The 23,045-nt window shown below is 37.9% G+C and overlaps 1 protein-coding gene across 2 annotated transcripts in view; it reads right to left on the bottom strand.

The window, feature by feature from the left end:
• AEBP2 (AE binding protein 2) overlaps positions 1–23,045 on the bottom strand; it is an 88,662-nt gene that overhangs the window by 33,782 nt on the left and 31,835 nt on the right. For both annotated transcript variants that reach the window (XM_054036344.1, XM_054036353.1), the window contains exons 2-4: positions 21,703–21,910; positions 16,466–16,573; positions 3,810–3,996 (exon numbers count right to left, since the gene is read on the bottom strand). In XM_054036344.1, the coding sequence (XP_053892319.1) occupies positions 3,810–3,996; positions 16,466–16,573; positions 21,703–21,910 (503 nt within the window). The remainder of the gene's footprint in view (positions 1–3,809; positions 3,997–16,465; positions 16,574–21,702; positions 21,911–23,045) is intronic.

Raw genomic sequence — 23,045 nt, 5'->3', positions numbered from 1 at the left:
CAGGCACCGCTGGCCCAAATATTCCAATTGAGTGCATGGGGTGTAGGCACACGACGAGTAGAATACATATAGACAAGCAACTGAAGAAGCTTAGATTCTGTAGCAAATATGAAGACACACTTTAGGGTCATGGTACAAAGTTGAGAATCACTTTCAATAAGTTTGGATGGATGCCTCCAAATGTTTTAGGAACAGAGAATCTATCTGAGGCTATACAGAACAGAATTCAGTAGCAGAGATATTATGACTGTGAGCATGAGTGTCAATTTTGATAGCACTTATAGTAACAAGGTCAGCAAGTTGCCATCTGACTGCTTATGTAATCAGCTAGGAAGGTGTCTACAGCAAGAGAAAAAGAAAAAAATCACATTGTCAAAAAATACTAGATTCAACTTCACACAATATCTAATCTTTCATTACCAATTATTTTTAAACCCATATACGCCTATAACAAGCAACTGAAAAAATATACACAGTGTTTATGAACAGGAAGACAAAATACAAACTAGTTTAAGACCAGCAAAATATCAACATGAAGAATAAACTGTTCATATTCCAATAAAGTAAGTAAGATCTTGCTTTTGTCACCTAAACATTCATGGTAAACTATTTTGTGTTAATAGCTCCACTGAGAACCTCAGGTTTGAGCAGAGAATCAGCTCTCTTTACTTTGACTTTTATTTATATATAAAAAAACGAGGATATTTTCAGTGTAATCATGTATAAACAATCAATAGCTAGTATTTTCGTTAGACACTTTTACTTCTAAATAACAAAAAATAATTGCCTGAGTTATAAACTGTAACCAGGTGCACAGAATTCCCTCCTCAAAAGGAGAAGGGAGTACTTTCTTCAGTTAATGAAAAAGGAAGTTGGAAGGTTGGTGGTGAGGTGACAAACTTTAGGAATTTATTTTTTCTGATAGAGTAGCAGCCGTGTTAGTCTGTATCCGCAAAAAGAATAGGAGTACTTGTGGCACCTTAGAGACTAACAAATTGGGCTGTAGTCCACGAAAGCTTATGCTCTAATAAATTTGTTAGTCTCTAAGGTGCCACAAGTACTCCTATTTTTTCTGAATGATTTTAACAAATGGTATGTTATGGCATTTCAGAATTTGTTTGATCAATAACTTATTCTAACCTGAGCTGCTCAGTACCTCTGAAAGTCAGGCCACTCACCCAAGTACTTAAATACAGATCTGGGCTATGTCTACATCATGGGCACTACAGCAGCATGACAACACTGCTGCAACTGTGCCACAGTAGCACCATAGTGTAGACTCTTTCTCCAGCGATTAAAGGGTTTTTTCCTTCGATGTAGAAAACGAAACAGCTGTAGCTAGTTCGATGAAAGAATTCTTCCACCCACCTACCACATCTACACTGGGGGTTAGATCAGCTTAACTACGGAACTCAGAGGTGTGAAAAATCCAAACCCCGGACTGCAATAGCTATGTCTACCTAATTTTTAAGCGAGACCAGACCTTAGATCAGCGATACTCGGACTGAGGCTCGGGAGTCGCAGGTGGCTCTTTAATGTGTCTCCTGTGGCTCTTTGCAGCACATATTAAAAACAATGATTTAATTATTAACTGATCTAAGTTATTAACCAATCAGGATTCTTTTACTATGTTATTAACCAACTGCAGAATGCCTGGTCAGTCACTTGCCTTTCTGTTTCTTCAAATGTAGTGTACCTAAAGTTAGGCATCTAAAGCAGTGATACTCAGACCTCAGCGGTTCAGGAGCCAAATTTTACTACATATAAAAATAGTAAATGAAACAATGAATTCACACTACTGTGGCTCTTTTGGGTAATGCTGAGCACTATTTTGACTCCTAAACCACTGAGGTTTGAGTATCACTGCCTTAGATGCCTAACTTTAGGCCCGCTACTTTTGAAGAAACAAAGACAAACAGAATTATGAGACCGTTAAGGAGTCTGATTTCAGAGCCTAACAAGATTTGCAACCCATGGAGAAAGTTTTAAGACAAGCTACCTATACATAGCATTTTGTGAAAGTGTTATCAGCTTTGGATAAACGTTTTAGTCACACGGCCTTGGGAAAAGTACATTACAGGAGTCTATCCTCAACTCAGTTAGATGGGAATTTTGCCTTAAGGTAAAGTCATTCAGACAGCTTTGTTGCATGGGGAAAGAAAACTGCAAGTGCTCCTGGCAACTGTCAGTTCTCTTTCTATATAGAACTTCCTTTTGGAAGTAAAGTGAAGCAAATTACAATGTAATAAGAGACAGATATGTAACCAAACATTTGGAGCTGTGAATATTATTTGCTTTAAAAGAAAAAATTACTCATGAAGCCACATGTATCGAGATTAAAGAGCTACAGGATGTCAGCATGCTGAAGAGAACTCCAACAGAACAATACCTTACGTGAAGTCCTGTAAGAAAGAATTTCTTAAGCAATGTCAAGAGGGAAAAAAAGTAAATTAGTTGTTCTACACATTGTCTATGAAACGTTAGACAAAATGGCATATTAACAAATTATCCAAGCAACACACATACACAAGATAAAAAGGAAGAGAATCAGATTTTGAATCATAGAATCTAGAAAAATTAAAAGACCTATTGGGTCATCTTGTCCATCTCCCAGCGAGTACTGTTCCTTACTGTCCATTCCTGGTTTCTCCTTCCTGATTAATCTGCATCAAATTCTTTTACTTCAGATTTATTATCTTGCATTTTTCCAAGATAATCTCATTTTATTATCTTCCACACACATTAATCTCTCTAGGTCACTTTGCATGATGTGTTTGTAACTCCTATCACCACCTACAACTTTTTACAGATTTTTCCATTTACTTCCCCATTACATACACAGTATGTATTCTTTAGAGAGTATCTGTAGAAAAATTCAACAATATATTCATATTATAGCTGTGTAAATCTCGAAGGATGTAGATAACTTGATGCTGGCAAAGAGCTGTGTCATAGCTTTAATTGAGGAAGCTCTGACTTGACTCTTATGACTCAATCATGTTCAATTAAATATAAATAAGAACTGTATACCGCCAATTTGGAATCGTTTTTTTGGACACAAGAGTCAATATTTTCCAATTTGGATACTTAAAATCAGCCATCTAAATCATATTTTGACTTCAAATCTCAGCATCTCTGAAAGTGCAGTCATTTATTTTGAGATGCCTAGCTTTAGTCATGCAAGTTTTGGCAAGCTCCAGGAGCTCCTGTTAAGTCTTCATTGGATGGAAGTGCTTCAAATGCAAATTAGACACACTACATAGCAGAAAGAAAACATCTGTTTTGATTTGCAGCTGATCAAGTCCTTTACACCACATTTTCATACTGGACCTTGGAGCCATCAGTATTTTCAGACCAAATGCTGAAAACATTATTATTCTTTTTAGTTTTGTGCTGAACTCGTTCTTCAAACCAGAAATAATGGAGATTCTATTATTCAAAGTGATTTCCTTTGTTTTTCAGCCTTTATTTTTATGTGGTAAAAAGTGATCAGTTGTCATTTCAACAAGTGAATTTAAACTTAGTAAGGTTTTATAGATCACTTCATAAAACTGGTTTTTTTCTCCCCACCCAGTGTCTACATATAACACGTTAATATTTGTATTAGAAAAACCTCTCTCAACAGCCCCTCTGCACAATGATGCTTATTGCTGCCTGGCAAATATATCCTAGGCGTCTCTGAGTTTCACTGGAAAGGGATCTCAAATATGCAGCTGGGAGCATGGAGATGACACGGTGGAAGGAAAAGGGGAAAATAAGAGAATACTGTCAATGGAGGGGAAAAAAATCAGTACAACTCATACACTTACGTAATGAGCGTCGTCTTTTGTTCTTTAACTTCCTTCTTTTGTTCATTCCAGCTTTAGAAGGAGATTCCTCTTTGGCCTTTGGCTGGCTGGCAACTTTTGAAGAATTCTGCTGGCTGAAGTGCGTGGGCACATGACGAGCCAGCCCTCCCTGAGATGCAAAACTGGCATTGCACCCACCAACCACACACTAAAGGGGAAACAAAATGACAAGAGAATATTGGGGATGATCTGTGGCATTCATTAGTCTGCAGAGAATTGATGTTATATTTTAGGTTTTTTTCAGATTACCTTTTCTTACTTGAATTCCAGCAAATTAGAAGCAATCAATTCAAGTTCTCAAAGTGCATGAAATTCTATGCAAGAACAGAAAAACTGTGATACAAATTCCCATCCTAACTTCTGTCACATATTTTCCAGTGAAACAGATTACTGTACAGCACAAAAAAAGTTCTCAAAGCTCAGAGAAAAACCTTAGACACTGTACCTACAGCTCTTGCTGCAAGAAGCAGATCCATTCACTCTCATGCTCAATGACATTTCCCCTTTCAATTCAAACTTACCCATTTTCAAAACCCTCCATTCATGAACTAGCTGTACTCTGCAGTTACTTTACAACCTTATTTACCTATCAAATATTATGTTCTCTTACATCTACCTCTTCTGCCCTTCCTTGTGACAATTCATTGTTTGAGATTGCTTTTAAAAAGTTCTTTTTGAGCTTAACGCTTACTGGGAAGTACTATACTATTAATAAAGGATGCTTATTTTTAAAAGATATTGTAATACATATTTTACAAATTTGAAGTACCTCAGTTATTTTGGCCTGGTAAGGTTACCTTAGAAATTTTTTTGAGAAAATGCATAATCAAAAGATAATGACAGAAAACAAAACAGAAAAACAAGAAATCTCCTGGTCATAAACAGAAGAATTACAGATATAGTCAGTGTTCTCATATCTGGTTATTAGACAAATGGTAAATCATAAAATAATGTTTCAACAATGCACAAAATTCAATGTGTGTCTTGGTTTTACTTAGTTTTAGTTCATAGACAAAATGTTTTAATTTCACTTTGATTAGGAGCTGGGGAGGGAAATCTTCCCTCCAGGGCCAGACACCTGAAAATGGAAGACGGGGAAAATGGATTATGATGATCATTCTGGGATAAGAATGGATGTATGTGTGAATGTAATATTAATTTTTTCAGCTCCCTTTCCAAGTAACAGTAATAGTTAACTGTACTAGTAGCTGAAAGGAACTAAAATATCACTGCCCAAAAATGAAACAATGTGCTCTTATTTCTCTCTCCCTCGCTATTATCACTTTGTTGTTTGAGTTTGGCCTGCATCCTCTTATTTCTCATCTCACTTATGAAAACTCCCTTGATAGTCAGGCACTGCAGCGGCTGGAGGAGTGTGGGAGGCTGTAACTCTGCAGGTAATGACATCCATGTGCAGACCAAGAAATAAAACCACAAACCTCTTCCTCACATATCCTGACCTTGCAAATTGGGCTGAATGAAGGGAGGAAATGGGGCTATCACTTAGCATATTCTGCTCCCTCATTCCCAACTGAGCCATTCTGAGCTGCGGAATAGAGAACGTAGGCCATGATTACACAATGGGCAACTCTACCCTGGGAAGCAGTGACTCTGAAAAAGATTTGGGTAATCAGGTAACATGATCCTGGGATGGATAGACAAGGGAATTTCGAATAGGAAAGGACATTTTATTTCTCTATTTGGTACTGCTATGACTGCTATTAGAATATTGTGTCCACTTCTGGAGCTCACAATTCAAGAAGGATGTTGATAATTTGAAGAGGGCTCTCAGAAGAGCCACAAGAATGATCAAAGGATTAAAAAACATGCCTCCCAGTGACAGATTCAAGGAGCTCAATCTATTTATTTTAACAAAGAGAAGGTTGAGGGGTGACTTGATTACAATCTATAAGTATCTACATCAGGAACAAATACCTAATACTGGGCTCTTCAAGCTAGCAGAGAAAGTTATAACATGACCCAATGGCTAGAAGTTGAAGGTAGACAAATTCAGACTGGAAATCAGGCATACATTTTTAACGCAGAGTAATCAGCCACTGGAACAATTTACTAAGGGTCATGGTGGATTATCCATCACTTACAATTTTTAAATCAAGATTGGATATTTTTCTATAAAATATGCTTCAGGAATTATTTAGTGAAAGTTCTATAGACACTTGTTATATACAGGAGGTCAGACTAGATGAGCACAATCCTCCCTTTGGCTTTGGAACCTGTGACTCACATATAAGCACCTAATAAGTGCATCTGTGGACAAATTAAATACAGTGGTCCAGGATCCTAGTATCATTTACACAACTGTAAAGCTGTGTAAATGATACTTGATACTTGGTGTAAGTGACACCAATGTGACTTCAATTACTCTGAATTCATAGTGATGTGAAATAAGAATCTGAGCTTAATCATGTAAAAAAATATATATATATCAAACTTGTGCCAGCAGAAGTAAGGATGAAAACAACTATCTGAAAGCATAATTTCTAGCAAAAATTGTTTCTTCTGTAGTTCTGAAATCATTAGAAGCTGGTGACTTCTACATGAACACAAGATGGTTTCATGAAATGAAACAAAGTCACTAAAATAAAACTTGAGGTTCTCTACTATTTAGCCTTTATTAAAAAAAAAAATAGGGTTCTCTACTGAAGTTGTTACACAGCCTTCTTAACTTTCACTTCAAAATCTTCCTAGCTCCATTAGCTCTGACAAGATTTGAACAAAGCAAAAAACCTGACCCTAAGTAGAACCACACTCCTTGCAAAATTTAAAGCCACACTCTTAGCAATGTGTGCTAGAGCTCAGAAAATAGTCCCAGAAAAAAAATGGAATATTATAAGTGTGACAACATTACAGACTTATTAAATGAAAGTGAAACAGTAATACATTCTACAAATATAGCCAGGTAAATGTATACCAGACATGTTTCTGGAAGGCAGGTTCATAAGACACAGTGGTGTTTCTAGTCTGTCTGGGTGGATTACACAGCTGGTCAAAACTTCATTGTTCTCCAACCATACACAAGATATTCAAGAGATTCACCACAAAAATCAGCACTTGCTCTATCCCAAACTGAGCTCTTTTCCAGGTCATTACTGACACAGCATACTTACATACTCAAGTAGGTGCAGTTTACATCTAAAAAGCACCCAAAAAAATGATTAGTTATAAAGTTAAGCAACTGAGCCTGCAACCAAGATACAAAAGTATTTATTTATAAGGACCATTTATTTTACTGTGTCTTCATGTGCAACATAGTTTGACAATAGTTGGTTATATTATTACAGCTAATTAAAAGAAGTGTAGTATACCACAGATGCTACAGAATACTTTGTAGTCAAGAGGAAATAGAAGAGAAAAATGTCTTACCTGTTCTTTTCTTTTTTTCTCTAAAATAATATATCCAGCAATCCGTTACTAATGGGTTATGTCTCTTCCTCTCCAAAGATATAGGAGCAGTTCAGGCTGTCATTTCAGGATCTCTGGACTTTAAATCCCATCCAATCAGCTTCCCACCAAATACTTATACAGCTTTAGAAGACCTCTGATAAATCAAACTCAACTATTATGCATAACTTTAAACCTCTCTCTTTCAGAAACTCAGATCTAAGGTGTTTTTGGTTTGGTTTGTTAATACCATAGGGTGGGTCCGGATTGGTGGATATGTTACTTCAAGAGAAAATAAGTTAACATGTAAGAAGTTTAATTTCTCCAGTGTACCCATACCCACCATTATTAATGGGCAGTAATCAACATTGAATTTAATTTACAGAATAGGTAGGGAAAAGCAAGAAATAGGTAGTAAAGAAGTAAAACAAAAGATCTGCTATAATCCCCTTTTAAATATAAATGCTATTTTGGAATTATAGCTTGTGTTATATAAGAAAGGATGTATCTATACAAACTCTCAGTGCCGACTTACATTTTGAAAAGCTTTAACTAGACACTCTACCATAGATTTCTCTTAAGAAATCTGCACTCTTTCTGACCATACAGTTGTCCTCACTGATGTGTTAAACAAAGGTTTTAACCATAGGTGACACTTGTAAATATTCCAGCACCTGATCCACTAAAATAGCAGCTTTAAAAGCTTTCATTACGCTACTTGTTTTTGGTTAAAATGTGCACTTTTTATCCTTTATAATAATGCCAACTTACAGATAAGATCGAACTTGTGAAGTTATTTTATCTCAAACATTCAGTTCCGGTTCCTTCTTTCAGAACTTCCCAATTTACTGTGGACTAACAAGATGTGATCCCCTCTAATATCTAGCAGCATGTGGATGGGAGTATAACATTTAGCAGTTAACCATTCTAATTATACCGAAATCTGTAAAATATACTTTTTAATATTCCCCTACAGATTCACAGAATACCCTATGTCAAGAATAAAAAGTTCTCTCTTTGTACACCAGAGTTTTTATTTTAGCCAGACCTTACTTTCTATGGTCAGGTTTTAAAGACTAAACTTTTTTTTCTCCAAATTTAAAAATCCAAGCTTAATTCAGTCCTGGTATTTATTTTGAGAGGACATTATTAAATCCTAAAATAATTTTAAGTGCCACAATGCCTATGCGGTTTTGGGTGGGATTTTTAGAAGCATTCAGCACTGGCCTAAATTCTGACTCCAAGGGTGCAGAGTTAGTCTAAAGCTAAGCACTTCTGAAAATCCAACCCTTGGGTATTGACATATTCAATTCTGGGAGATGAAAACATGGAACATTACACCTACAGGCTTTAGCAAGTAAAAAGCTGACATGTTGGTTCAACATTTAAATTTGATGGGACTCTAAGAAATAAAGAAGAGACTCCTAATCATGGTCTGAAAAGAAGTTATGTTGCCTTTGTACTTCTATTGGATTCAAAGAAATTATGTCTCTTTTTGACAGTAACAAATGTGAACTTTTGCAAATAAATCCAATCTTGATGTTTCAAACATCTGTCATCTGCATAAATCCTACAGATTTGAACATTGTTATTGCTCAATTATCAGTCTGCTTAGACAATCTGCCTTAATATTTTATAATCCTTTGTGTGCAGTGCTCTGATGAAGAGGATACTTTGCCAGAAGAATAACTGGCAGAATTCAAAATGAAGACTGGAGCGTCTTGATCCTGTTTGCTGGGCTATGCAACTGTCATTCCATTATCAAGCATATCAAATGTGCTCATCCTTTAACGAGTTCTGGAAGTGACCGGTGCTGGCAGGACCACTCAAATTATTTAATGCTCTCTCTTTTACTGCTGACCAGAGTTCCCATACCAAAGCCTCTGACAAGTGTCCATGTTGACATAAATTATTACTTTAAATACTAACCTCTGTAGAAGCAAACCCTGCAAGAGAGATGTAAGAAACTCAGAATACACCCACTGGAATAATTTTAGCTGGGAAGAAACAGCTACAATGTCCTCAATATGGAGTCTTGCATGCAGGGATATTTCTATTCAGGGTTATAATTTCCCCAGATTAAATCTCACTGAATTCTTTCTAGGTCAATAATTAATTGTTGCACCTTGCCTTGAACCTATCATTTCTCCCAACATATGAATCCTTTCAGCAAGTGTCAAATTCCTGTTGACTTTGTTGAGGAAACTGTTTTTGAAGAGTGTGTTTAGTACATCTAACAGCTTAATCAGGTCAACTTCCTTTCTCTGTTTGCTTTATCAGGATATGGCATAATAAGGGATACTGCAAGTCAGTTTCATAAGCACTACAATCCACTTTGGGGAACAATCAGGCTGGCTGAGATCATTGAAAGTTCTATATTAATCGTGTCTGTGATAAGCAAGTAAGAGGACAGTCCAAGGAAGTATAAGGGAGACATTCTCTCTTCTGGAAGAGGTAATCAGTTATATGCAATTATAGTTCTCTGAAGAGAAGATTGCAACAAATTACCACCCTTGGTTCTGTGTGTGAGTGGACTACCACAGCCCAAAAGATCTAAGTCATTTGACTCAAGGAAGCATCTCATGCTACTCATGATGTAGCTAGGCTGGCCATAGTCTTCCATCAGTTCCTTCATAAGAGGGGCAAAAACACTTTCATAACCGAAATACCCATAATTTACATAATCCTCAACTCTGTGGGGAAAGTGGTGTACTAATAAGAATTCATTCAAACATACAGTGTATCTTTGGGGAACAACAACATGTAAGCTAGACACCCAATGACAGATCCACAGTCCTGAGCAGGACTGTATTCAGGTGACTAGCCCATGCCATCGTGGCTACATTGCTATTGTTAATAAATAACTAGCTCCATCAAAGCTGGCTTGAGTACGCCTATTGGCGCTGCAGTCATGCCACCCTATTGCAGTGCAGATAAACCTTCAGTGGTTGGCATGAGGGTTTACCTATTTCTTAAAAATATATATTTTAATCCTATTTAATGTAATGGTGCATGTGCTCATTCACCACTTAAATGCGGACGCCTTTTCTAATCCAACACATCTGAATGACTCAGTGATATCTATTGCAATAAATTCCAGACTAGTTTTTTAAGAGTTTGATTCATTCACCCACACACACACACACACTTTTAAGCTTATCTTTCAATTTAATGAATGCATCTTTCTCTTGTACTAGAAGAAAAGGTGCAGAGGAGTACCCACTTTACACTTGATCAGTCTCCTCTCTAAACAGTCATTTCATCCTCCACATAAGAAATCTTTCTAATCAACATATCTCTTCTCCCCTCTTTTTTACTCTACCCTTTTTGAAACTGACTGACCAGAATTGAACAGTTTTTCAGTTAAATCTGTACCATTGATATATATACTGTTATAGTTTCATTATTTTCTTTCCCATGCTTTAAAATCTTAACACCATGTGTATCCCCCCCACCCCACCTTTTTTTTTTTTTTTTTGAGCACTGCTTCACAAGAAGTAGAGATTTTCACTGAGCTGTCCACAATGGATGTCTACACTACATTGTAAACAGGTCTGTGGGACCTAGAATTATGGACTCTGTTTCCAAGCCCGTGCGCTTTAGTGTGTGCACTGCATTGTAAACCTGGGTTTACAGTTGCTGGACCCAAGTCTCAGATGCATCCATACTGCACTACACAGATCTTCTGACTTGAATCTGCAGCTGGAACTGAGTCCACACTGCAAAATAACATGGGACATGAACACAAGACACACCGGGACTTGGCTCTGACCTACCAGAAGCACTAGGAGGCTTCTGAGTGCTTGCTTACCCTGAGTCATACCCACGTGTGTGGACAGATGAGGGTGGGGGTGGGCTCAAACCTGAGTCAGAGCCCAAGCTTAGCATGCAGTGTACACATACCCAATACATCCACTTCTTTTTCCTGACAAGTCTATAGCTAATTTAGAACCCAATAATATGTATGATCAGTTCAAACTATCCCTTCCAGTACGCATTATCTTACATTTGTCAACAAGACATATGGCTTAACTCTGATCTGCTCCTCTGAAGTTCCTCAATCTTCCATTTAATCTTTTGCCAAGTTGAGAGCTGACCATTTTTTCAGTTCCTTGTTTTCTCCTCGACAGTTTCTAATCCAAGATAAAACTTTGCCTCTTACTCCATATTAGTTTACAAAGCAACTAAGTTTAAGGATTTTTGAAAATCCAAACAATTTATATCTACCAGTTCTTTTTTAAGCGCTGTTTTACAGACACATTCAATTACTTTTAGTAGACTACAGGCACAATTTTCTTTTATAAAAGCCCTGGTAGTTGGTTCCTATCACATATTCTGCTATATGTTTTATAATTCTCTGACTCTTTTCAACCAGTTTTCCTGGACTTGAAGAAAAAAAAAAAAGCTCCAAGGTCTAACTCCTAGGATCAATCCTATTGCCTTTTATAAAGATAGGCACAACTCTGACTACCCTTCCAGTCCTGCTATAGGAGCCCAGGCGATTTTAATTAGACTAAATTTTTGTTTGCAACTCAGCCATTACATTCTTGGATGTGTACCATTAGGTCTTTTTAAACTGCAGTATTTTATTTGTTCCAGCAAGTCTTCTTGCCATCTCAGTCTGACAGTGCCTCATCTTTATTAGCTAAAAATGTGAAGGTCCAGAGTTAGACACATTCCATCCCATACAGTATCTTCTGTAGTGAAGACTGATACAAAAATCAGTTATCTCCACAATGCCCTTATTCTTCATCCTTATGAGAGATGCCTTCAGAAAGCTAAAAGAACTAAAAGGACTCAGAGAAACATCATCTTACTTTCCACCATAATAGTACTTAGCTCTTGAACTGTAAGACCCATGCCAACAAGTAAAGAAACTTTAAACTGGGATGTACAGATGTGCCCAAGTTCTATGTGATAAAATATGGCCAAATTCTCATGCTGATGGGATTAGCCACTACTATCATTAACGGGATTGAGACCCACGTGAAACCAAAGCATTGGGAGGGTTGTGGAATTCCTCAATCTCTTGAGTTTGATCAGAACCTTTGCTATGACAAAAATCTGTGGAAATGCATTTCTTCCCAGTGCCTTCTACAGAATATTGGTAGCTCATTCTTCTGGAGGGTTCCTAATAGATCTCTCTGGTGTTCCCCACCCAAAAAAGCTCTCATCCACTAACTATCCTCATTCCTTAATTTTGGCAGGTCCATTACCCATTTACTAAGCATGTCTGCAATCTTATTTTCCTTTTGTGCTAGGTAAATGGCAACTAGCAATGTCCTGCAGGGACAGCCCAATCTCACATGTGAAAGGCTTCCTAATAAAGGAAGTGAAATTCTTTTTTTCTGTTTTAGCACTTATACAAGACAAAGTGGCTCAAATGTCAGTTCTCTGAAAGTCCACTGTGCTTTCAAGCAGCTCTCATCTCCATAACATTAATATGAAGCTGCTGCAATACCTGAAGAGACAAAGTACTTGAATTGTGCAGTCTCTGCATGGGTTCACAATCCCACTAAAGTAACTAGAGATTAGGGGAAATCCATGCCTAATTTCAGTCTGACCCTTGATCTGCCACCAAGCCAGCGAGGCTAGGAAGTTGTCCATTTCTTCAATGCCCTACAAGGTTCTGTGGCCACATGAATAGTCCTCCAGTATACACATTTGTGTCGTGACTAATCCATACATTGTTTTGGCCTTCAGCAGTGACATTAGTAGCACAGCTCTCGTTGATGCCTACTCTGGCAAATCCTGCCAAATCCACAATGTTCTGGATCCCATCATGGGGGAAGGAAGGCTTTGAGGTGAATCATGTAGGACTTCTATATATTTCAGTGATCTTTGTGAGGACAAGACAGAATGTTGGGTAATCAATCATGAAAACTAATGACTAGCACCCAGAGATATTATGAAATTTTTCTTAACCGAGTGAAGTTTGGCTTCTCAGGAATTCATGTTAGGATTGAGTTCTTCTGGCTTTCTGGGTATCAGGAAGCCCTCCTTGAAATTACAACCCTTCCCAACTTTTGCCAGATATCTCAGGTTTGATGGGATCAGATTTCCTGCAATGTCTCTTGCTGGTATGACTGAACTCAAATGCATTCTCAAAGGGGATCATTTGGAGGGATTTCTCTGAAGTAGATTTTGTAGCTGGGTATTGCTGAGGATCCTGTGTTTGAGCTGACTGGGGTCATCAGGAACAAAAAGTCCTAGTCAACATGACAAGACGTTTCTGAGAAGCAGATACTGACCAGGATTAGCTATGTGCTAACTTGTAGCAAACACAGCACTTTGCTGAAAGTAGGAGTTGCTGAGTGTGTAAATAGGACTCAGAATACTTTGGCTTCTGCTATGACGCTGAGCAATTTGACTTTGGGAACTCCTGAATTCAGACCCAGAAGTCGGCCTCTTGAAAAAACTTTTTCCTGCTATAGATGAAGGATGATGAGAGGGGGGCAGCACATTCTCTTTGGCCTTAGTGAGACTAGACACTACCTTTCATCAAAGAGATTTTCTTGTGATATGGTAGATCTTTGAGCCTTTAATGAATACTATATGAAGGCCAGATAATTACAGCCATGTGTGTCTGTATCCATCAATGCTACCTACCCTTTCTGCCATACAACAGGCAAAGGATGACTGCACCTGATATCCGAATGCACTCCCTCACTAATCATGTTCTTGAAGAACAGAAGGTGAAAACTCTCTTCCATTGCTCAAAATGGCATTTTCCAAATGAAAGACAAGTGGTTACCAATGTAAGCCATTAGCATTGCGGTCCAGAAAACCTTAATAAAGAGCATCCAGTGCATTAGATCAGAGACAGGCACCCATAATGTTAGTTCAACCAGTCTTGGCACTGGCCATACCATATTCTCCATCCATTCAAGTACAGACATTAAAGACTCTGCCCCCATATATATGTGGGAACAGTCTACTCCCCAATACCTGGAAATCATGGCACATGGGTGCTTTGATTACTTCAGTCTGATTTCTGGTGCTAGATTCTCTGAAAGGAACCAAAAAAAAAAAAAAGATGACAGTAAGCTCCACTGGAGATGCAAACTTCCCCCAGAGTCACAGCTACCACAGGTGGTGTTTAAAAAAAAAAATCAGTAGAGTTTAAGGAAAATACACCAGATACACAAAGAATTAGAGGATAATAGGATGAAATGCTGAAATTACTCGGACAGAGCCATGATGAGCACTACTGACCAATAGTTGTAGTCTTTAGAGAGTTCTTTCATCAACCTTAGCCAGAAAGTACTGGGAACAGATTAGCAATATCAGCACATGTAACATAAGATGCCTTCATCTAGGACAAACTGCTTGGAAGTTTAGATGTACGAGTTCTCACCAATGCAAATGCATTAACCTAAAAGCTGGCGTCTACTGGGTCTGGGATCTTTTCAGAAGCTTCTGTCTTTTGCTAGGTAACTAACTATGGCAACTGTAACTGAAGATGAAATAATTCATCATCCATTGTTGGGTGTATCCCCTAAAAAGCCTACATTTTCAAAGGCAAATGTCTCTAAAATTCGATTCTTTATCTAATCTTTCATGGGCTAAGCTTCCCTGATTTATAGTAATGCCTTGGTTGAATGCCTATGACTTTCGACTGCTTGTTTATACCATACTAAAACTTAAAACTTTGACAGGAATAATCTTGCTGGTCTAGGCAGATTGATGATAAAAAAATATATCTCACATCTCTAACTGCTGCATAAGGACAATTAGGACAGGCCTATCTAATCAGGATTAGGCCCAATACAAGTTTGCATGCTACCAGAAAGCTACAGGAAGAGATGATCTTTCAGAACAATCACCACCACTTGCCTCTATTTATAAAGCAGAAAATACCCATTTTAAATCTCAAAGTGCAGGGGAATTAAAGGAGAAGTTTCATCTGATCAATAACTTTCAAAATTGTTTCCAGGACTAGCAGTAAGCACTGGATTAGTTACTGGAATAATCATATCTGGAGGTGTTAAGGATCTCTGACCCATCCATTGAGCTTCTAAAAATAAGAGCCATCACCTCCATGCCAATTTAATTCCCCTGAACAAGCTTGAGGGCTGGTACTGAATTGCCCTTTTGTCATTCATCCTCTCAGTCAGAAATCCTATTATGTTACGCAGTTTGCGATGAAAAACGACACTTTAGTTTTCATACAAGGTTGGAGAGATGGATTGCATTTTTTCATCTCAGACTTTGACCGTAGCTTCTCTTTTTCTGCCATGATGCAAATATGAGCTCTGCAGAGAAATAACATCTGGCAGAGGTCATTATAACAAAAAAATTCTTTTTGAGAAATATAAATGCCTTAAAAAAAGAAAACGCAATAGAGTAGCCAGGAAAAAAAATAGTACTACTTTTTAGAGAGAAAAAAAATACTACCTAGGTAAGTTATCAAAGAGGAAGAAAAGCCCAAATTGATGTTTCATCAAAATGATGAACCCTGCATGGAGGGAGAACTTCAGACTGGAAATAGTGTGGGTGGGACTTACCATCAAGTGATCCAGGATTGACAGCTATGAACTGCCCCACTGTATCCATAAGAGGATGAAGCAACCCATTAATAACGGATAGGTGGATATGGGAATGATAAACACTACTATACCTAGAATCACAGGTACAGATTAGGGGGGGAGAAAGAGAGAGAGAAAGTTAGAAAATGCTATGCAAGAAATATAGTCAGCTATATGGACCTCTATTCCTGACTCACATTTCCTTACTACATTAAGAAGAAATATGTTGATCATAAATATCGCTCACTAATTAAATTTTGTTTGCAAAAATGGCTGTCATCTAGATGCAGGATTCACATGCTTTTTTATTCACCAAGAGTGGACGTTTAAAACATAAGAGTCATGCTTCCACCTGTTTTCAGCATAAACAGATAGGTTAAATTGGAAGCTGAGCTTCAGGAAAGACAGTTAAATTTAAGACTCCCATACCACTTTGGATAAAGGCATTGGGAATAAATGTACAATCTCTGTGGGGCAGAGACTGTGTCTTCATCTGTGTTCGTACCATGATGGAGCCTTCACGTGCTATAATAATATAAATGATTAATGAAGCGCAATTGGCCAAGTTTGTGTCTCTCGATACTTTTAGAAAATCCTCCTGTGTTAAAAATGTAGCCCAAACATAAAAAGTAGAATTGTTTATCATTTTCAACATACAAAACATGATTTCTTATAAAAACAGCTTACCTTGAAAGGTTTGTCCCCACTGTGTGTCAGCATATGCCTCTGTAACCAACTTTGACTTGTTGAAGGTGTATTATATACTTTGCAACCTTTCCACAAGCAAACAAATACCTAATAAAGGAAAAATATGTAATTAATTCTTATAGAAGTCTAAAAACATTATTTGATTATGTTATGAATACAAAACATGTTGGTTCAAAGGATACACAAAAAGTGTTTAGACCCTGAATAAATAAATAAGAATTATTTGCCCTCTCATACCAACTTGCCCAGAATTTTGGGAAAGAAATAAGGCCCACAGGCATTCATAACAGCAGTTCTCAGGAACAAAATTTTGGTGCCCAAGTGCTTGCCCCCTATAAATAAGTTCAGGAGCTACACCATGAACCCTAGAGATATCTTCCAAATCTTGAAATCCTCTAATGATTAATACGTACTAAGAAAGGAAAAGAAAGATCCAAACTGACTAATCACCTTTACATTCTTCTCATAAGAGAAAAGGACAAAATGGTTTACTCTCATATAAAAGCAACAGTCCATTTCCTCTATATGAGGGAATCAAGTTAAAACTTTGTTTCAAGGTACTAAAAAGTATTTAAATAACTGTTCAACAACAGTGAATTTTTGGACACTCTAAACTAAACCACATATTCACATTATTCCCATCACAGCATACATCCAGACATATTTATTGTGGGATGAAAAGATATCCTTGCCTAGTATGATTTTTAACTCCTATCTTAGGAAACTGGGTTTTTCTAGGGCATTTATCACCATGGAATCTAACTGCTTCTGGATGATGGAGGAAAAGGAATTTATTTCTAGATACACATATGGATTAACACTCCTTTTAAGGTGCCAATTATTTCTATGTCCATTTCTTTCCTCCCATAAAACTCAAACTTCTGCTTCCTGAGTTCTCTCTCCACATTCTCCCATGGGTTCAAAATGCTGATGACAAAAAACAACAGCAGCAAAAAAATATCCTCCAACATGAACTTTAACGAGGCTTTTGTTATTCATCATATTCCAAAGATTAACTGATGCCATAAGCAGCTACATTCAAGTAATTTTAAAAAGCATGTTTTTTAAATACACTTTCAAAAGACGGAGCTGCTGAATTTGAGGTTATTGTCTTTAATCATTATGTACAGAGACCCTAAGTATGGCTTTCAACAAACATCATGTATATACCATCAACCTGAAATAATTCTTTCTGTAATTTTTTTTTAATCACTTGCCCCTGCGCACACAGTTCTATTTTGCTTTAAAAAAAAAAATAAAAAAAAAAAAGAGGATCTGAGTTCTCTGGACTTTGGAGCAAAAACCCAAGCAGATGAAAAAGTAAAAGCGGTGCATTAAAGGGACACCTTCATATTTTGGCAATTTAAAACGATTTAAAAGTCATTTTATATATACATCCACCCCCAATCTCCCAGGCCAATTTTTGTGATTTTACATGTTTTGTGCTATCCTATTCTATCCAAACATATTAATTGCAAAATGATGAAGTAAAAAATTATCATACAGAAGTGTCTTTAAATTGATAGCATCTCTTTTAATTAATTTTCCAAGGAATTTGCTAATTTCATGTCGGTGAGTAAAAAGAAAATGATCACTTTGTTGGCAGCTTTGATGGGGCAGGAAGCACTGACATGGGGGGTGGGGGAAGGAGGAGGAGAGAGAGATCTCAACCAGGAGCAACTAGGGCTGTATTCCATGTGCTGCTGCTTCCCTCTCTCCCTTTCCTTTATAACTGGGGGAAAGGGTGGGCTGCTTCCTTTTCCCCTTCACCCTCCCCTTGTGCTACAGAGGGGGGGGGGGGGTATTGCATGCTGCATACTAACTCCAGAGCCTGTCCCACTCACCACTGCTACCATTGGATGGTGAGGGTGGCAATGGGACAGGGTGATTGGCTCCTGCCTGGAGGAGGAAGAAGGCTGCAATGGTTTGCTGCATAGGCAAACAGCCATTTTGGGCTCCCTGTTTCAGACCTACCCTTAAACTAGTATGTTGGATCTCCTTTGATGGCAGGGGCTAGACTGATCATCATTTGGGGATCTGGAAGGGATTTTTACACAATGGCAAAACTGTCAAACTGCCACTTTTCATCTGGCATGCTGGACATCTGGTTTTGGGTGTTTCAATTATAATTGTTCCAACTTTGGAAGGTTCCAGTGTGGCTGGTGAGTTAGAAGTGTTTGACTGAGGTCCATATAACTCAATGGGCTGCCTAGGGACTGGTCCTGGACACAGCAGCTCCTGATGGGGGGGTATGCCTCTGTCCCATGTACCTTGTGGCTTCCCTCATAGAATCATTGAATATCAGGGTTGGAAGGGACCTCAGGAGATCATCTAATCCAACCCCCTGCTCAAGGAAGGACCACTCCCCCACTAAACCATCCCAGCCAGGGCTTTGTCAAGCCTGACCTTAAAAACCTCTAAGGAAGGGGATTCCACCACCTCCCTAGGTAACCCATTCCAGTGCTTCACCACCTTCCAAGTGAAAAAGTTTTTCCCAAAATCCAACCTAAACCTCCCCACTGCAACCTGAGACCATTACTCTCTCCTACCTCAGGAAAGGGAGTGGGATGGGATTCTGGCTTCCATCAGGGTCCTTTAACAGGCCTGAGGTATAGACGTAGGATGGCCTTCACACTCACCCTCAGGTTTATATTACCCCCAGCCACATGTGCCATTTGGTGCCCACATTGGAAAAGTCCTACAGGTAGTTTGAGTATTAGTTCTTTTTTTAATATATATATATATTATATATGCAGCCTGTACATTTAATCATACTATGTTGTTCCCTTGCCTATAATTCTTGTTCTCTACAAGCTACAGTCATTGTGCATAAGTAGGCTTGAAAACTCCACAGTAAAGCCATGAGCTATTCAATCACCTCACCTGCAGGTGGTGCACATACACCTACTCTTGTAAAACAAACCTGACAGTAACTGTCAGTCTCTTTCTTGCCAAATCAAAGAATTTAATTTTTAACAACAAATTCCAAACTACAGCAGGGCATGCAAATGGACAAGTGTAGACAGATTGCAATTCAGACACTCAGAGCTTCACGCAAACGTCTCTTTCTGAAAACAAAGTATAGTCTATCACAGAGCACATTTTGTAAACTAAAAACTCCAAGAATATCAAAATACAGAGAAATCTGCAAACATTAAAGAAACATGAAAGCTTCAAAAAACCAAATCCAACTTTAAAAAAGCCTGAAAGAGTGGAGTGTGTGAAAGCTGGCAGAATACTGATGTGGACTAGCAGTTTTATTGTTGTAATCCACATTCCATGCATAACAGTTGGTGAACATATGCAGATCTTCACATGGCAACTCTGCATATTTTGCACATGGTAAAATGTCTGAGACTGGCCAACTGCACTGCAATGCCTGCAATTGAATATTACCTAACATCTAACAGGAAGATTAAGTCCTGCTAAGGAATAACATTAACAAGATACAGTCATACCATGAAGTCTCCCTTAATAACAGACTGAGTTATTAAATCCCAAACTTGACAACTCTAAATTCTACTCCAGATAGGGCATTAGAAGTTATTAACTCCTATTTGTAGGGAAGATCCTTGTCAAAACAGGCATGAAGAAACTGAGAAATACTGATCACAGACTAGTTTAAGTAATGATTCCTGTCCCAGGAATTTAGGATGAGTGACTGACACCACTCAATCTGATGCATTTTACATGATATAGAAATTGGATGGGTCTCTAGTATTTATACCTAATCCAAAGCCAGTTTACTTTGCAATGACATCACTGACACCAAGTTAATTCTATGGCTTTCAATTTATTTTTTTAAACTACATCATTGTAAGAAACTCAGACAGATTTCTATGAGAATAAGGGACCAGATTAATGCTCTATAACACAGTGGGCTTCTTAATACTTAACTCGTGATGTAGCTTTAAATTTACACTGGCATAAAGAAGCCAGAAGCTTTCAGAGCATGTTATCTTTTTTTTTTTTTTTATAAAACCCCAAGTATTAACAAGGCCTAAGACTATGCACAGCCTGAAAATACAAAAGCACATCTTTTGAGGGTACATCTTGTAGAGAACTGTCAAACTACAAATACTGTTGTAACTATGAGATCCTGCATTCTCAGGATGAACTGGACCAATGCCAGCCAACACTATTACATATTCAGTGCCAAGCCAAAGACACGTTACACTCTTAAAATGGTCAAATGTAGCTTTTATCTGAGCTGTATGCAGTAATATGTACTCTAGAAACCATTACAAAACAAGCTCCAACTATGGATAATTAAAAGAGATACTAACAACTTCAGCACCCAAATAACCAACATCTCTATGGACAAATTCTTTGAGGTCTTTTCTTGAAGAGCACTATGTAAGCTTGTCTCTTTCACCGACAGAAGTTGGTACGATAACAGATATTACCGCACCCACCTGGTCTCCAGTATCCTAGGACCAACACTGCAAACAACAAATCCTTTCCTCACTTACAAAACAAATGTATCAATGCATAACAACAATGAAGAGCTTATGAGGAAGCACAGGGTTCCAAAAGTTAACTATTCAGTTTTAAAACTATGTAATTGCAACTCAAACGATAACACTTGGAACCGGAAACAGAGCACGGGGTGGGGGGGGGGCAGAACGTATACAAAAGTTTTTAAAGGATTTTTTTTTTAAATTAGTGGCAAGAAAGGGTTGAATGTTAAGGTACCCACAATAATCTAAATCAAAACACAACATACATACTTTATCTTCCATTGTACCTGTGACAACTGCCATTATGGCCAAACTGCTGTGAAAAAAATCCATCACATACACAAATCAACTTAAAATATTGGCTTTTTTTTCTGAATTTGATTTAAAATTTGGAGCTTAGAACTTCTGAATTATCAGGTCAGATTTACAATGGAGTCTAACTTTAGGAATCCATTTTTTTAAAAAAAAGTCCTAAGCAGAATGACTAGTATAAATCATCCAGCCCCCATTTCCTTCAGACGCTGCATTTCCTATCATGGGCTATTTTATCTACTCAAAGAAATTTGTGATGACATACACCAACCTGCAAGAGTTTCAAATAAACCTGCAATAGCTGGCATCTAATTTTATCATTCAACAAACATATGCAGGTAAAGATAGTTATCTGAAAATGCAAAACTGTTGACACGACTTCATGAAAGTGCTACAAAATATTAATGCATAGAGATAGGACAGCAAAGAAGAAATAAAACCAACCCCTCCTCGCTGACCATCTACATGTATGGAGCGAATGTGATCTGCCAGATCCGGGCTGGAGTTGAAGCAAGCATGGCACTGGTCCCAACAACAGTTATAAGCAATACTTTTTGCCGATGAAGCAGTAACTCCTTGGCCGTTCATCATAACTGGAGTCGAACGCCCACTGGAAATTGTGCTGTCTACGTCCATTATAGTGCTGCTTATGCTACAAAGAAAAAAAGAGAATGTTATTCCTGGGTGCAGGTTAACACGGCAAACACTTGATAATGAACATCTGACTTTTAGTTTGACTTCTTGTATGTGTAGACTTTATTAGAAATAAAATGTATGTTCTACTGAGTTGTCAAAAACACGATGCATGTTCTACTGAGGTTTGCCAAATATGAACTGTGCGCCAGATATTATTAGCGTAGATCTCTCATTCCTAATATTATCTGTCCTTTATGGTCTACTAACATCCAGAATGGCACTGTATAAAACTAGGTAAGAAAGAGGGAGCAAGGTGTATTAATTTTCTGTGTTTTGTAAACCAGTACAATATAAATACAGGTATAAGTCAAGTTGGGTTAATTTTGGAACAGACACAGATGAAAGATGTAAGCTGTGATCACTGCAAGCCTGCTCCCCAGAGTTAATAAAGTATGAACTTCTCTATCTGCGCTGATTTGTCTATGTTTAATAAACTGATTGAGCCGAGTTATCTGATGTCTTGTTAATCAATAATCAAAACTGAACCCTAACAAGCTGAAGTGCTGTCATATTATAAGCTTTGCAGTCTTTACACAGGCCAGATCTAGAGATAAAAGGTCTCACATCTCTAACAGTCAACTAATAAAATCCAATCCCCAATACAACCTAATAATACACCTTGTTTTTTAAGAGAAGCTACTTATCAGTAACTAATGCTCTTCAAGAATGGCACTCATGTATTCACACTTGAAGAATAAGGTTCCCCTGATGCTCAGCTGCAGAAATGCCTTGAAAAAGCCATGTCCTTAGGTCAGAAGAGTAATGTCATCACCCTACTCTATATTAGGATCCCCCCCCACACACACCCCATTACCCTCAGTTCCTTCTCTGAAACTGCAGGTTTGATATTATACAGAACTGAGGTAGAGGGGAAGGTGGCCGGGTAGCATGGACAACAGTCACTAGAAAGTAACCTTACTTCTTCAAGGGCCTTTGTACATTTGCTATCCATGGGAGATTAGCAAACAACATTCCACCAAGAGGATGATGGACAAGTTCTTAGCTAAACCTGGATGGCAGCACTGTTCTGCCAAAACCCGGCACTGAAGCACAAAGCCAAGTCCAAAAGTAGCACTCTGTGAATGTCTGTA

The sequence above is a fragment of the Malaclemys terrapin genome, chromosome 1 (assembly GCF_027887155.1).
Source record: "Malaclemys terrapin pileata isolate rMalTer1 chromosome 1, rMalTer1.hap1, whole genome shotgun sequence".
NCBI lineage: Eukaryota > Metazoa > Chordata > Testudines > Emydidae > Malaclemys > Malaclemys terrapin.
The sequence above is the reverse complement of the archived record's forward strand: the minus strand, read 5'-3'. Positions and strand labels throughout refer to the sequence as shown.